This window comes from Eumetopias jubatus, unplaced genomic scaffold (genome assembly GCF_037043125.1).
Source record: "Eumetopias jubatus isolate StellerSeaLion01/CBP00866 unplaced genomic scaffold, mEumJub1_p1.0 scaffold_13, whole genome shotgun sequence".
Lineage (NCBI taxonomy): Eukaryota > Metazoa > Chordata > Mammalia > Carnivora > Otariidae > Eumetopias > Eumetopias jubatus.
Genome location: NW_028274819.1, coordinates 53,808,205 through 53,821,889, shown reverse-complemented (window position 1 = coordinate 53,821,889; position 13,685 = coordinate 53,808,205). Strand labels below are relative to the sequence as shown.

Sequence of the window (13,685 nt, the reverse complement as noted above, 5' to 3'; positions counted from 1 at the left end):
GAGACCCTAGGAGCTACCGGGGACAAGAGTGAGCCGAATTGGCATTTTTTTTTTTTTTTTAAACGACTAGAAGTCTCCTTCCTTGGAGGGAAGTGTCAGAGCCTCAGTGAGATCGGCCTGGCTGCAGGCCTGGTGCGTCTTGGGCCCCCATCTCACTCTGTCTCCGTTGCCCCTCCCCCACGCACAGGTGGAGCAGCTAGAGGTATTTCAGAGAGAGCAGACTAAGCAGGTAAAGCCTGGGGTCCCCGATAAATGCTGGCTGCTTAAGCGGTGACCTGTCTCAGTGCATGATCCCGGCCGCAGCTCGCCTCCGCCCGCTCCTGTTGTGAACTGTTTGTAAAGGGGGCAGGGTCAAGCCATGGAGTCCAGGCCCGGGCTGCCCAGGACTGCAGTGTGCTGGGCCCTCTCTCGGGCTTCATCCCACCCAGCCCAGGTCGGCGCCCCCCTCCTTCCATCCCTTCTCTCATCTGCCTGTCAGCGATGAGGGGTAGGGTAGGCTTCATCTTTCCCATGTCCGAACTGGTGACCGGCATTCCTTAGGATTACCAAATCTCCAAGCTCTGTTCCGAGCCTGAGTGCCAAACTAAGGAGCAGCAAAGCGACTGTGGGCCTCGTTTAACGCGGCCCCCTTCTTTCTCGCCGAAGCCCTAAAGGTGATACGAAAGCAGCCCTTTCAGGTCAGGGAGGGTTGTGAGCGTGGGATGCCTGCCCGTCACCCTCTGGGCCTTTAACCCCGAGCATGAGCTAGAGCTGTCTGGGAGCAGGAAGGCCAAGCCTGGCGGGAGACAGGAGGTGGCTGGGCCTGGCTGCCACGCCCTCACAAGGGTCTCCCTGTGCTGCCCTCGATGTCGAGGCTGTCGGGCTGGTATTTAGCGGGAGCGCCCTTTCTCCACCACACCTCCTACTCAGTCACCTCGGGCCTGCTGAGGAATCGGACCCTCTCCTCCTTGCGTTGCCGCCTCCAGGGAACCTGAGATGATGGGGACAGTCACACCGAATAGCAAACAGCAATGGCCTCTTGCCTCTCATCTCTGCAGTTCCTGCTTGAGCTCCTGCAACGCCTGGAGGAGCCAGCAGTGCTCGTGGCTGTTAGGCTCCCTCTCGACTCCTCCCTCCCTCTGCTCTTCTTCTCTGTGGGAGTGGGGTGGCCTTGGGGTAGAAGGGCTGCCCCTGCTGTTTTCTGGCAATCTGCTTCCCAGTGATAACCCCAGCGGCCACATTGCTGGCACCAGCCCTAACAGCCTGTGGAGATTGAGAAGAGGTCTGAGCATCTGTGGGCCTTGGCAGTTTGGGGGAGGAGTGTTGGGTATTCATTATTGTCTGCTAGAATTACAGACTCGGTCCCCTGTGCCCGTCCCCAACCCAGGAAGGCTGGGGCTGGGAAGAGTGGCAGTAGGGTGGTAGTGGGATGTCAGCTCCCCAGATTTCAGTTCTGCTGAATCTGGAGGCTGCAGGGCTCTGGCAGGCCTGTCTCTGCAGGCTGGGGACAAAGGTGAGCATGGGTCATCTGGCAGCCCCTGCCTGTTGGGTCGCCTCACTCAGGTCCTGCCAACCAGCCTAAGTGAAGGCTGTTCCCTAATTGGAGGCCAGAGAAAGGACCAGAGTTTCTTCTAGGAACACTGGGGATTTATCTGGGGGAAAGCTCCTAATCTCTCTGGACATCCAGGGGAAGGCCTCCTGAGTCTTCTCTTCTTTTCTTCCCCTGCTCCAGGTGGAAGAACTGAGTAAGAAGTTAGCTGACCATGACCAAGCCAGCAAGGTGCAACAACAGAAGCTGAAGGTAGGATACAGTGGGGGGTGGGTCATCCTCCCTCAGCCCCAGAGCAAGGCTGGGGGAGGGAAGGTGCTCTGTAAGCCCTTGGGCTGTGGTGGGCGTCGGGGCAGAGGGCCTGACAGCCATATACCTCCTGTGGCTCCAGGAGCCCTTGTGTGCCTTCTTGGAGCTCTCGAGGGAAGACGAGAATGACTCCCATTCCTCAGGCCTTCATTTTCCACTACAGTAGCTCCTAGTCCTGTGTGGTTTGATTAATTAAAAATTCCGCTCCTCAGTCACACTAGTTTCATTTCCCTTGCTTAGTAGCTACGTATGGCTAGGGCTATCATACTGGACAGGGCACATACAGAACATTTCCATCACTAGCAAGTTCTTTGGATAGCACTGCTCTAGACAGCCTAGCCTCGAGGAATGTCCTCAACATTTAATATGACAGTGCAACTTAATATACTTTTTAAAGATTTTATTTATTTGACAGAGCGTGAGAGAACACAAGCAGGGGGGAGGGGCAGAGGGAGAGGGAGAAGCAGACTTCCCGCTGAGCAGGGAGCCCGATGCAGGGCTCCATCCCAGGACCCTGGGATCATGACCTGAGCCGAAGGCAGACGCTTAACCGACTGAGCCACCCAGGCATCCCAGCAACTTAATATTCTTATATTTCAGCTCCCTTCCGTGTCATAATTGTGTGATAAACATGTTTATCAGGGCACCTGGGTATCACAGGCAGTTAAGTGTCCGACTCTTGGTCTGGGTTCAGGTCGTGATCTCGGTCATGAGATCGAGCCCCATGTCGGGCTCTGCACTCAGCGTGGAGTCTGCTTGAGATTCACTCTCCCTCTGCCCCTCCCGCTCGTTCTCTCTCTCTCAAATACATAAATCTTAAAAACAAACAAACTGGGGCTCCTGGGTGGTTCAGTCAGTTAAGCACCTGCCTTTGGCTCAGGTCATGATCCCGGAGTCCTGGGATCGAGCCCCGCATCGGGCTCCCTGCTCAGTGGGGAGCCTACTTCTCCCTCTCCTCCTCACTTGTGCTCTCTCTCGCTTTCTCTCTCTCTCTCTCATATAAATAAATAAAATCTTAAAAACAACCCAGGTGCTTATTTTCCATTTGGGGGCCTTTCTGGGGCTAGGAGATGTAGGAGAGGTAAGGCCAGCTAGTCCAGTGTCTACTACGAGCTAAGCATTCAGTGGCGCATTGCACAGAGGGTCCAAGAACTGGATATGGGCCCTGCTCCCAAGGAGTCTGTGGTCTGGACAGAAGGCAGTGCAGCATCGTAAATGAGCCCGCACAGGCTTTGGAGTCAGGTGGACCAGGCTTCAAATCTTAACTGTGCTACGATCCTGGTCAGTATGTTTACATTTCTGAGCACATTTTCTTCATCTCTGAAATGGGGATGAAGTTACTTCCCACAGTGGTTTTGAGGAGAAAGAGAGTTCACGAGCCCTCAGAGAGCTCATGTGCCAAGTGCCTAGCTCCATGCTCTGTACCCAAGTGTTCCTGAGGCTCGGTCCCTGTTGGGGAGTAGGGAGTCTCCTTGGGGAGGGAAGCACAGAACACTGCCCGGGAGCTGGAGGTGATGACTGCCAAGTACGAGGGTGCCAAGCTTGTGCTTGGTTGCAAAGAAAGCAAAGATAGGGCTGTCAGAACTCTGCCAGAAATGGCATTAGCTGTACAGGGAAAGCTCCTGCAGAATGTGGACCTTGAGGGGTGTGTGGTGTGTCCAAATTAGGTAGGAGTTGGGGGCAGGATTTTTTGTGCATGTCCTGAGAGAGAATACAGCAGTCTGAGAACACCCACAGAGCCCAGGATCCTAGGGCAAGTCAGGGATTTGGGTGGAGCAGACATACCAGCCACCCCGATCAGTGTTTGTCATGCCTTCCAGGCCCAGGGAGGGGAGAGCCAGCAAGAGGCCCAACGCCTCCAGGCCCAGCTGAATGAGCTGCAGGCCCAGCTGAACCAGAAGGAGCAGGCAGCTGAGCACTACAAGCTACAGGTGAGGCGCCCCCAGCACCCCACTGCCCACGCTTCCCCCCCTCCCTAGTCCCTGCCCCGCCCCCACCACCACCCCACGCATCCTGTCTGCCCACGTAGATGGAAAAAGCCAAGACCCACTATGATGCCAAGAAACAGCAGAACCAAGAGCTACAGGAACAGCTCCGGGGCCTGGAGCAGCTGCAGAAGGAAAACAAAGAGCTGCGGGCTGAAGCTGAGCGGCTGGGCCGGGAGCTGCAGCAGGCTGGGCTGAAGACCAAGGAGGCTGAGCAGACCTGCCGCCACCTCACCGCCCAGGTGCGCAGCCTGGAGGCACAGGTAAGTGTCCGCTTGGACTGACTCCCTCACCCCTGTCACGTTGGACCCCTGTGCCCCCCTCTCCCAGGCTGCCCCTGCCTGAGGCTTGTCTTCACTCTCCCTGGCCCTCTCCTTCGCAGGTTGCCCACGCTGACCAGCAGCTTCGAGATCTGGGCAAGTTCCAGGTGGCAACTGATGCCCTAAAGAGCCGGGAGCCCCAGGCTAAGCCTCAGCTGGACTTGAGTATTGACAGCCTGGATTTGAGCTGTGAGGAGGGGACTCCCCTCACTATCACCAGGTGAGGCACGCTGCTGCCCTTTTGTCACTGAGTGCCTACCGTTTGTCAGGCTGTGTCCTGGCCGCTGGGCCTAGTGAGATAAAGATGTGGTCCCTTTGCCCTTCGGGAGCTTATTCATAGAGAAGAGTAAGGAAACTAGTCCCAGGTGGTAGGTGCATGTTTGTATAGGGCATGATGGGAGTTAAAGGAAATGAGTGGTCAGAAGGGGCTTCCTGGAGGCTGTCACTTCTGCTCGGAGTCTGCAAAGGAGCTGAAGGTGTGTATGCCCGGTGAACAGAGGGGAGCAGAGGGTAGGGGCTGAGAGCCTGGCTGGGCTGGCAAGTGAGGTGAGGAGTGCTGGCTGGGATCCCCATTGAAGTTTAGACTTGATCCTAGAGGCAGAGGTACCTCGAAAGAGTCTGAAATGATGGAGTATGTGGTCCAGTTTGCATCTTAGAAAGCTTACTCTCATAGCCAGCGAAGAAGCTGAGAGAAACGTGTCAATACTGTTACAAAAACACCCGCAAAATATTAATGCGTTTATTTACCCCTCATAGTCCTCTTGAGGTAGGTTCCATGATTATCTCCTTCAACAGATGAGACTGGGGCATAGAGGGGCAGTCATTTGTCCAAGGTCCCACAGTGGCAGAGGCAGGCTCGCACCCCGGGCAGCCTGGCTTGAGTCCCTGCTTGTCACCAGGCTGGCGCCTCCCCTCAGGTGCCACCAGGTCTAGGTGAGAGGAGAAGGCGGACCGGGCCAAGGGGATGTGAGCGGATTAGGGTGTTGGTTAGGCGAGCTGTTGGGTAGGACTGTGCCCATGTTCATGGCTGGGGCGGCCCAGCTGGAGGCTGCTCCCGTTCCATGAAGTAGGAGATCCAGGAGGAATAGACGGATGGACCTAGTTTGGACATACTCACCATGGAGCTGGGTGTCCAGGTGGGGATGTCTGGAACAGTGGAGTCCGGGAGTTGCCAGTGTTAAGGAGCTAGAGAACCCTGGGAGTAGAGGGGCTCACCAGGAATGGAGAGTGGAGCGAAGGGAGGGCCCAACGTGAGGGCTTTCCTGGGTACCTCTCAAAAATCAGAGCGAGAATGGGGCTTGACCTGGTCTGCTTGTAGTAAATGTAGGGATTGGTCACTTTGGAGCAAAGGGATGAACCAAAATGCCTTTTCTACAGCAAGCTGCCTCGAACTCAGCCAGATGGCACCAGCATCCCTGGAGAGCCAGCCTCACCCATCTCCCAGCGCCTGCCCCCCAAGGTAGAATCCCTGGAGTCTCTCTACTTCACCCCAATCCCTGCTCGGGGACAGGCCCCACTGGAAAGCAGCCTGGACTCCCTGGGGGACGTCTTCCTGGACTCAGGCAGGAAGACACGCTCTGCTCGTCGACGCACCACGCAAATCATCAACATCACCATGACCAAGGTCAGGCTGCCAGGAGTGGGGCTCCAGGCCAGTCATGCTCACTTGCTCGTTAAGGGCATCTTTCCCATCAGGTCCTTGCAATAGCCTCCCGAGGGTCCATATCTTACAGATGGGAAAACTGAGATCCCCAGAAACACAGGGACTTGCAAGGCCTCTTTTGTAGGGAAGGGGCAAGGCTGGAATTGGATGCCTGCTGGCTCTAAGGCTGGTCTCTTTCCATGGGTAGCACTGACCCTGTGCAGGCTGCAGGGAGAGACTATGGAGAAGTAACAGCCCAGCCCTGGGCCTCCAGCACACCTTCTGGGTGGCTTAAATGTGTTGTAGCCACCCAGAGGGCTGCCCGCTAGGCTGGGGACTCTGGCTGGCCCTTGTTTCCGTATCCTGAGGAGGTTGGGGAGTGGGGAGGTACCTTTGATGCAGCAGGTACCTCTTTCGTGTGGGTTGTCCTCTGCTGCCAAGAAGCTGGAGAACTGAAAGGTGGGCAGGGCCATGGCAAGCTCGGGGTGAGGGACAGTGAAGGCTGTGGGATGAGCCTGACTAGCCCAGGAGACAAGCATTCCAGCCCTGGCTCTGCCACTTGCTAGCTGTGACCTGGAGGCTGATCACTATTTTTTACACCTGGATTCTAAAATGGTCTAATACACACTCTGCCTTTCCTCCTTCAAAGTATTGTCAATAAGCAAGGGAGAATGCAGGATTCTTAGCAACAAGGCCCATTTCTTGCGGATGTGCAGCTAAGGATCCCTGCAAAGCGGTATGGGAACACAGGCATTTTAGGAAGAGGAACAGGAGGCTGCTTTATACTGTCAGGGGCTCACCCCACTAGATTCATTCTCTCTTCCAGAAGCTAGATGTGGAAGAGCCGGACAGCGCCAATTCATCCTTCTACAGCACACAGTCAGCCCCTGCCTCCCAGGCCGGCCCACGAGCCACCTCTTCTACCCAGTCTCTAGCCCGCCTGGGCTCTCCTGACGATGGCAACTCGGCTCTGCTCAGCCTGCCTGGCTACCGGCCCACCACTCGCAGCTCTGCTCGCCGCTCCCAGGCTGGGGTATCCAGTGGGGTCCCTCCAGGTGAGGGGACCATAGGGGCTTGAAACACAACAAAAATGAGACAAGGAGCAGATCCTGGCATAGGAAAGGGACACACTTTGACAATCCCAAGGCTGGTTACCTTCCAGCACCTTGCCTGCCCCTCAGGCTGCTGCTCATCTCAGCCAGGGTGAACGGGAAATGTTCGTGCAAGGAGCCTGGGATTCCCAGCCTGATAGTGATGCTCAGCTCAGGTCCTCTGTTCACCCTGTCTCAAGGGGGTAAGGGGTGCCGGAAGAGCCCTGCTGGGCCAGTGTTCTATTCTTAGATTCTTCTTGAAGGCTCGTGGCCTCCAGGACCCCCTAGGTATCAATTCCTGGTCCTCAGTTCCTCTAAGGTGTCACAGTCTCTCCAGAGGATCTCTTTCGACCTCAGCGGGGAGAGCAGTGAGCCAGCCCCCAGGGTGGAAATGGTCTGCGAGCCCCACCCCTGGATCTGCCAGGACTCTCAGGCCCTAAGCCTGAAGTCCACGGGACAGGAGTGGTGGACACAACAGCTGGCAAGAGGCCCGGGACCAGGGGGTGGCCCGCTGCCACTACCCTCACTCTTCCTGGCCTTCCAGCCCCCCCTGCTCCTGTCTCCCTGCCCTCCACAGGAAGGAACAGCTTCTACGTGGGCACTTGCCAAGATGAGCCTGAGCAGCTGGACGACTGGAACCGCATTGCGGAGCTGCAGCAGCGCAACCGGGTGTGCCCCCCCCACTTGAAGACCTGCTACCCCCTGGAGTCCAGGGTGAGCTTGGGCCCCAGGTCTCTGGCCTGCTGCGGAGGGTGACCTTCTGCGTCCATGCACTAGCTGGCAGAGAAGGGGTTGGGGTGAAGTCACCACAGGCGGGCCTGAGTGCGAGGAGGAGGTCTGCCCCAGCCTCCTGCGGCCATCCTACAGGGCAAAAAGGAAGACACTGGCAAGGGAGGCCTTCGGCCCCAGGAAGGCCTGAGCGGCCCTCCGCGCCAGGACCATGAGGAGTTGCTGGGTGGGCCTGCCCCCCTGACCACTCCCTTCCGCTCCATACAGCCTTCCCTGAGCCTGGCTACCATCACAGACGAGGAGATGAAGACCGGGGACCCCCGGGAGACCCTGCGCCGAGCCAGCATGCAGCCGGCCCAGATAGCCGAGGCCGCGGGCATCACCACCCGGCAGCAGCGCAAACGGGTCTCCTCGGAGCCCCAGCAGGGCCCCGGGACCCCTGAGGTATGCGACCCCGGCTCCTCTTTTGTTCTGTCTAGCAGCCTGCCCAGGTCTAGCCCAGTTCCCCCAGTTGGAAAAGTGGATTGAAGGGGAGCCTTCGCTGTCCGAGGGCCTGATGCGGGGACTGTTAGGAACCGGGGGGGTGGGGGTGGGGCAGTACTGACTTACAAGGTCCACTCAGCTCTGAGACCCATGTCTGGCTTTGGATGCGACCCTCTCTTCCCCATAGTCTAAGAAGGCCACCAGCTGTTTCCCCCGCCCTGTGACTCCCCGGGACCGACATGAAGGGCGCAAACAGAGCACTACGGAGGCCCAGAAGAAAGCCGCCGCTCCGGCTGTTAAACAGGTGAGTCGGGGGGGGGTGTGTGGCTGGAGGGAGCCCTTGGAGGGGCCTTGGTGGCAGGGCCCAAGTACAGCCCAATTTGACAGCCCCTCCCTCTGCGACAGGCTGACCGCCGCCAGTCCATGGCTTTCAGCATCCTCAACACGCCCAAGAAGCTCGGGAACAGCCTACTGCGGAGGGGAGCCTCCAAGAAAGCCCTGTCCAAGGCCTCCCCCACCAGCCGTGGCGGCACCCGCCGCTCTCCGCGCATCGCCACCACAGCAGCCAGCGCCGCCACGGCCGCCGCTCTCGCTGCCACCCCTCGGGCCAAGGGCAAGGTGGAGGCACTGACAGGGAAGGGGCTGGTGGACTCTTAGGAAAGTGGGTGAAGGCAGGGCCCGGCTAGGCCACTGGAGGTGGGCTAAGTGTGGGCGCTCCCTGTCTAGGTTACCTGCTTGTGGAGGAGAGGAGACCCGGGGCTGCTTAGGCCTAAGCTGGCATGATAAGCTCAAGGTGGATGTGTCCAGCTCAGCCCCAAAGGAAGGGATCCGAGTCACGGGGCGGCGGGGGGGGGGGGGGGGGGGGGGCGCGGAAGTCGAAAGAGGCCTCTTTGAGCCAGCTGGTACAGGCAGGCATCCCAAGGCTCCAGCCACGTGACGGTGTTTTTCTCTCTTTCAGGCAAAGCACTAAAGGGCCAGGACCAGCGAGAGGCCCCACCTGTGTCCTCAATGCCGACCTCGCCTGGTCCTTTTCCTTCTACTGTCCCTTTCAGTGCCTTCTCTCAGCTCCCAGGCCAACAGTGGCCAGACCCCTAGAGACAGTGATGCCTGCCCACACCCCGGCCTGGTACCTGGATCTTCACCAGAGCCTTCACCAGGTGAACAGATGTGTCCTCAGAGTTGGCCCCGGAGGCCTGGAGAGTCTGGGTCTTCTCCCTACCTTGCCTCATGTTTTCTTAGAGCAAAGTCACTTCTCCATCATAACCAGACTTGAGGCTGGCTTTGAGTGGCTGGGCCTAAGGGCCAAGTCAGTCCGCCTCTGGATCCAGAAGAGGGACCACTGGAGGAGCAGGCCCTGGTCCCTGCTGCACCCGCAGGGCCCTTTTGCTTTTGAAGTCCAGGACTGGGTATTGACCCTAGGGGGTGCACCCAGAGGTGCTCCCATCCACCCAAGGGCTCAGATGCCCAGAAGATGCTCTTTTCCAGAACAGGTGGGCCCCAAGCCTGGGTGCGGCAGCAGGGGTGGGGGGCAGCCTTCGGCTGCAGCTCCTCCCCCACCTTCCCCAGACTTACACTGGGGTGGGATTTGGAGTGATGGGAAGGTTTTTAAGGGCCAGGGATGGATCTTTTCTAAATGTTATTACTTGTAAATAAAGTCTATTTTTCTCCCTTAAGTGCTGAGCTGTCTTGATCTGTGTGGGAAAAGGGAAACTGAGGCTCTTTAGAGCACATCTTTGTCCCTGCCAAGTTTTCCCAACAAGTACCTGCCTTCTCTCCAATCCTTTCTAGGGCCATAGGATCTTACACTTCTCTTTTGAGGGCCAGTGTCCCCTGGTTTTGTCTTTAGATTCTGAGTGACAGTCCCTCTCGTCCCACACTCCCTCCTAGGATGAGCCAAGGCCTGTAAGCGGAATGATGGTTTAAACGACAGCAGGTGTTGTCATGCCTCCACTGAAAAACCATTTATGCATATGCCCCTGTGGGCCCTGCCAGGTGTGACAAAGATGCAGCTGTGGATCAGAAGCAGCATTTACCCACATCCCTTCCCTGGGACAGTCCATTAGAGGGAGGCCTGAGATGCAAGAGCATGTAGACCTCAGTGAAGAGGTGACGACTCAACCAGGCTTTGGAGTTCACCTGTCGCGATGACGAGGCAGGGGGGACCTGCTGGAGGGCGGGGCTTCTTGAACAGAAGGCGTGACGGTCTTCAGCCCAGCCTGGGGAAGGGAAGGCAGACAAGGATCAGGCCCAAGGGTGGGGACTTCTCTTGTCACCTTCCTGTAGGCCACGCCTCCCCTGCCTGAGTCTTAAGTTCCACTTGGGGGCACCGTGGACAGTAGCTGGAGGCCACTCTGGGCCGAGCCCACCCTTTCCTCCCCATACTGCTCCTCCTGTCCGTGGAAACCTTCCCTCAGGTTTCTCACCCAGAGCTGAGCCGGGACGACGTGACGCTGGGCGGTCTGCTCAGGATCAGCAAAGACACAGGAGAAGTTGGTGTTGCGGAGGGTGGGGCTCAGCTCCTCTAGCACCAGGGCCCTCCGTAGCTGGGTGCGTGCACCCCGGTACTCCCTGCTGAAGCAGAGGACGGAAGGCCATGAGAGAGGACCGCAGGAGAAGGGCCCCCCCGACCTCCTGCTGGCCTCACCACTGTGACCCTCACCTGGTGCTGCCCTCTCTCAGCCGACCTGGGAGGTGCTCGATGAAGGAGCCATTGCCCAGCCAGTAGAGGATGCTGAAGGGGAAGCGGCTGCAGGCGGCACAGGACAAGGTCAGCGTTCCACCTAGGGACGGGTGTGGCTGTTAGCTCTTGCGCAGAGCACACCCTCCCCTCTGCCATGCTGCCCTGCCTCCCAGGCCCCACAGTTCAGGAACCTGGAGTGCTGCTGTGAACACCCACCAGGTGCAGAAGTCTGCTAATGGGGAAGTGTGGTTGTCTACAGGGAGGCCCAGGGCTGAACAAGAGGGATCTGGGGACGGGTCCCTTGGTTCAGGTGAGGACTCCTGAGCCTGTTTCTTCAGGATGACCTTTTCTAATGCTCGGCTCTGGTGACTCTAGGAGCCCTGGCCAAGGAGGCAGCAGCAGCAGACCACTGCTCCTCTGAGGTGGCCGGAGGGCAAGGGGGCTGGGGGGGGAGGGGCGGGGCGCAGGCTGGGCCTCAGAGCCTATTGCAGTCAAGGCTCTAGGAGTCCTCTGATCATCCTGTCTGAATTCTCTCCATCCCATTGGATAGAGAGCATCTCGGGAGCTGGGCCCTGCACCCACACTTGATGCTGGGTGGGAGGGACCATGCCGAACGCTCTGGGAAGCTGGCCTGGCTGGTGCGGCTACATGGCAGAAGGTGGGGGTAGGGGGCAGCTCAGGAGTCAACCCCCCACCCTTGGACTCTCTGTGCCCACAACCCACACCCCCTGACCCCTGTGTCCTTTTGGGCACCCATCAGAATTGCTCCTTACTCAGTGGGACTTCCACTTCTGGCCAGGTCACCTCCAATGCTGGGCACCGCTTAGCTGTTGGGAGCCAGGAGGGGCAGGGGTCCTTTGTGATCCCAGCTGAGGCACTGGCAGTGGCCTGAGGCATAGGTGCGGCTCCAGCCAGCTGACAGACCATGTGGGCACACAGAAGCAGGACCCGCAAAGGGCTGCGATCTGAGGGCAGGACAGGAGAGAGGCCAACTGCTGTCTGACTGCCAGGAATGCTCAGCATCCTGGCCTGGATGCAACTCTGGCCCAGAGATTCCTGGGCTCTGCCCAGGGAATCGGGAGGAGCAGAAGGGGGTCCTCAGGCCCCACCCACATCTTGGCCCTTTTTGAAAGGAGCACAGGGAGACGTTGGACTGGAACCAGAACCACAGCATCTGGACAGAGGCTGAAAGCCATAACACAATAGCAGAATGGAGTTCCCCTGGGGCGTAAGGCTCAGAGCCGCCCACACCGCTCCCTTCTGTCCTCAGACCCCATCCCGCCCGCCCATGCCAGCCTCAAGTCCCACCTGGTGTCCAGTTCTGTCTCATGGTCTTGATGGGATGTGTCAGGAGCTGGCGTGCCTGGTTCTATTTATCTGTAACAACTTCCTCTCTGGGCTGGTGGGGGAGGAGAACATGAATAAACTACTTCTCAATTTCTCAGTGGCTGGATCCCAGCCATTCCTATAGGCCTGTCCTTCCTGGGGGCTCCACAGCCCTCCCTTGGTCTGAACTCTGAATGGGCTGCCAGGCACTCCAGGCATCCCGCAGAGGTTGGGGCTCTTTCAGCACTTGGCAACAAAGCTGCAGACCGTCTAGTGACAGTCTTCACCACCCTAGCTCTTAGTACCATTAACATTATGCTGATTATGAGTCCACCCTAACCCCTTCATTATAGGGATGGAGAAACGGACCCACAGAGGGGCCAGGAACTTACCCCGTCACAAAGAGAAGCAAAGCCCTCTTCGCTGGAGCTGGTTCTGGGAAGGGCAGGATTAGTGAAGTCCTTCTGGGAAAGCACTGTCCCTCTCCCCTCTATTTCACTTTCGCTTTTTTGTAGCCAGGGAATCAGCAAGCACTGAGTTACTGACAGAGGTTACACAAGCATGACACCAGCCTGTACTCGGCACCTCTTCTGAAGCCAAAATCCGCGCTGGCTTGGAATCTTCCTGCTAACTCCCAGGTTTCCCCATGGTATCAGACTGGGTCGTTAATGCCCCCTCAGCTTCACCCTCCCAGGGGCCCAGATGGGATGAACTCAGGAAAGAGTCTCTCACAGGTGGATTCTTCCGTCCCAGCCAAGAGTCAGGACTTCGGCGTCCACCTTTGCTCTTCAGAACCAGCCCTCATGTCCATGTGAGCAGGGCTCATGTTTCTTCTTTCACATTCACACCTCTGTTCAAGGGGTCGAGTCAACTCTCCTGGGCACTGGGGACCCCAAGTTCGATCACTTTGCCCATTTCAGGCTCAATGTCACACCAGCCTGTCATCCTGGCCTTTCTCAGGCTCTCCACTTCCTCCAACCACCAACCCCCTCCATCGCCTTCTCCCCGCCCCCCCCCCCCCCAAAGCCTCGCTTCTCTCTCATCATCCCAGCCCCTTGGCCAGAACTACAGGTCTAGGTCCACTAGGAAGTGTAGATTTCTCCCTACCTGGCTCTCGAGAAGCCCTGAAGAGCCCTCTTTTTCAGAATACCCCCTTCTTGAAGCTCCACTCAGTCCAGCTGTGTCCGGCCCCACGTGAGCCATGCCTCGGGAACTGTGCTGACCACACTCTTCAGCCTCGTGTGCAGGAACCGCTCCGAGCCAGGCTGAGGACTTGGACCACGAGCTGGAGCACTGGCCCTAAAACGAGGGGGGGGCACTTCCCGGGGAAGAGGAGGAGCAAGCAGCCTAGCGCCGGCTCCAGCAACAACAGAGCTATGTAAACGCACCAGTCTGGTGGCTGACGGGACAGGCGGAGCTGGGGCTGTGGCAGGGCCAGGACTAGGGTGAGGCGCGTGAGGCACCGGGGATGCAAAGCTGGAGGAGGCACTCATGGTCGGGGTCGTGCCAGTGCCTGTGGAGGCAGAAAGACCAGGACAGGTGACCCAGTCCACACACAGATCAAGCATGAAGGCCAAGAGCCAAGTGTCTGA

General features: G+C 58.1%; 2 protein-coding genes across 12 annotated transcripts in view; one reads left to right on the top strand and one right to left on the bottom strand.

Moving 5' to 3' along the window:
• Positions 1–9,760, top strand: part of NUMA1 (nuclear mitotic apparatus protein 1) — a 67,176-nt gene extending 57,416 nt beyond the window's left edge. For 7 of the 10 annotated variants that reach the window (XM_088017703.1, XM_088017698.1, XM_088017700.1 and 4 more), the window contains 12 exons: positions 188–229; positions 1,712–1,780; positions 3,658–3,768; positions 3,867–4,085; positions 4,205–4,362; positions 5,520–5,766; positions 6,611–6,839; positions 7,420–7,589; positions 7,872–8,048; positions 8,275–8,391; positions 8,493–8,705; positions 9,046–9,760. In XM_088017703.1, the coding sequence (XP_087873829.1) occupies positions 188–229; positions 1,712–1,780; positions 3,658–3,768; positions 3,867–4,085; positions 4,205–4,362; positions 5,520–5,766; positions 6,611–6,839; positions 7,420–7,589; positions 7,872–8,048; positions 8,275–8,391; positions 8,493–8,705; positions 9,046–9,057 (1,764 nt within the window). In that variant the 3' untranslated portion in view covers positions 9,058–9,760. The remainder of the gene's footprint in view (positions 1–187; positions 230–1,711; positions 1,781–3,657; positions 3,769–3,866; positions 4,086–4,204; positions 4,363–5,519; positions 5,767–6,610; positions 6,840–7,419; positions 7,590–7,871; positions 8,049–8,274; positions 8,392–8,492; positions 8,706–9,045) is intronic. The other 3 variants (XM_088017704.1, XM_028115913.2, XM_028115914.2) reach the window with 3 other exon arrangements.
• A 261-nt stretch (positions 9,761–10,021) lies between these two features.
• On the bottom strand, positions 10,022–13,091 carry IL18BP (interleukin 18 binding protein). Of its 2 annotated transcripts, none has more exons than XM_028115919.2 (6): positions 12,486–13,091; positions 12,076–12,166; positions 11,541–11,732; positions 10,747–10,867; positions 10,511–10,658; positions 10,022–10,303 (listed from the first exon to the last, which is right to left on the bottom strand). In XM_028115919.2, the coding sequence occupies exons 2-6, from the start codon at positions 12,095–12,097 to the stop codon at positions 10,220–10,222; spliced, it is 567 nt and encodes a 188-aa protein (XP_027971720.1). In that variant the 5' UTR covers positions 12,098–12,166; positions 12,486–13,091; the 3' UTR covers positions 10,022–10,219. The 2 variants fall into 2 exon arrangements, with proteins under 2 accessions (XP_027971720.1, XP_027971721.1); XM_028115920.2 differs by having other exon boundaries at positions 10,511–10,655.
• Between the last annotated feature and the right edge of the window lie 594 nt (positions 13,092–13,685).

Excerpts from the sequence above, each read along its gene's own strand:
- IL18BP (XM_028115919.2), bottom strand. The coding sequence starts at position 12,097 with ATGAGACAGAACTGGACACCAG. Across the intron at positions 11,733-12,075 it reads GAGACAGAACTGGACACCAG|ATCGCAGCCCTTTGCGGGTC; the intron begins GTGGGACTTGAG and ends TCCTGCCCTCAG. Across the intron at positions 10,304-10,510 it reads TCGTCCCGGCTCAGCTCTGG|GCTGGGCTGAAGACCGTCAC; the intron begins GTGAGAAACCTG and ends TCCCTTCCCCAG.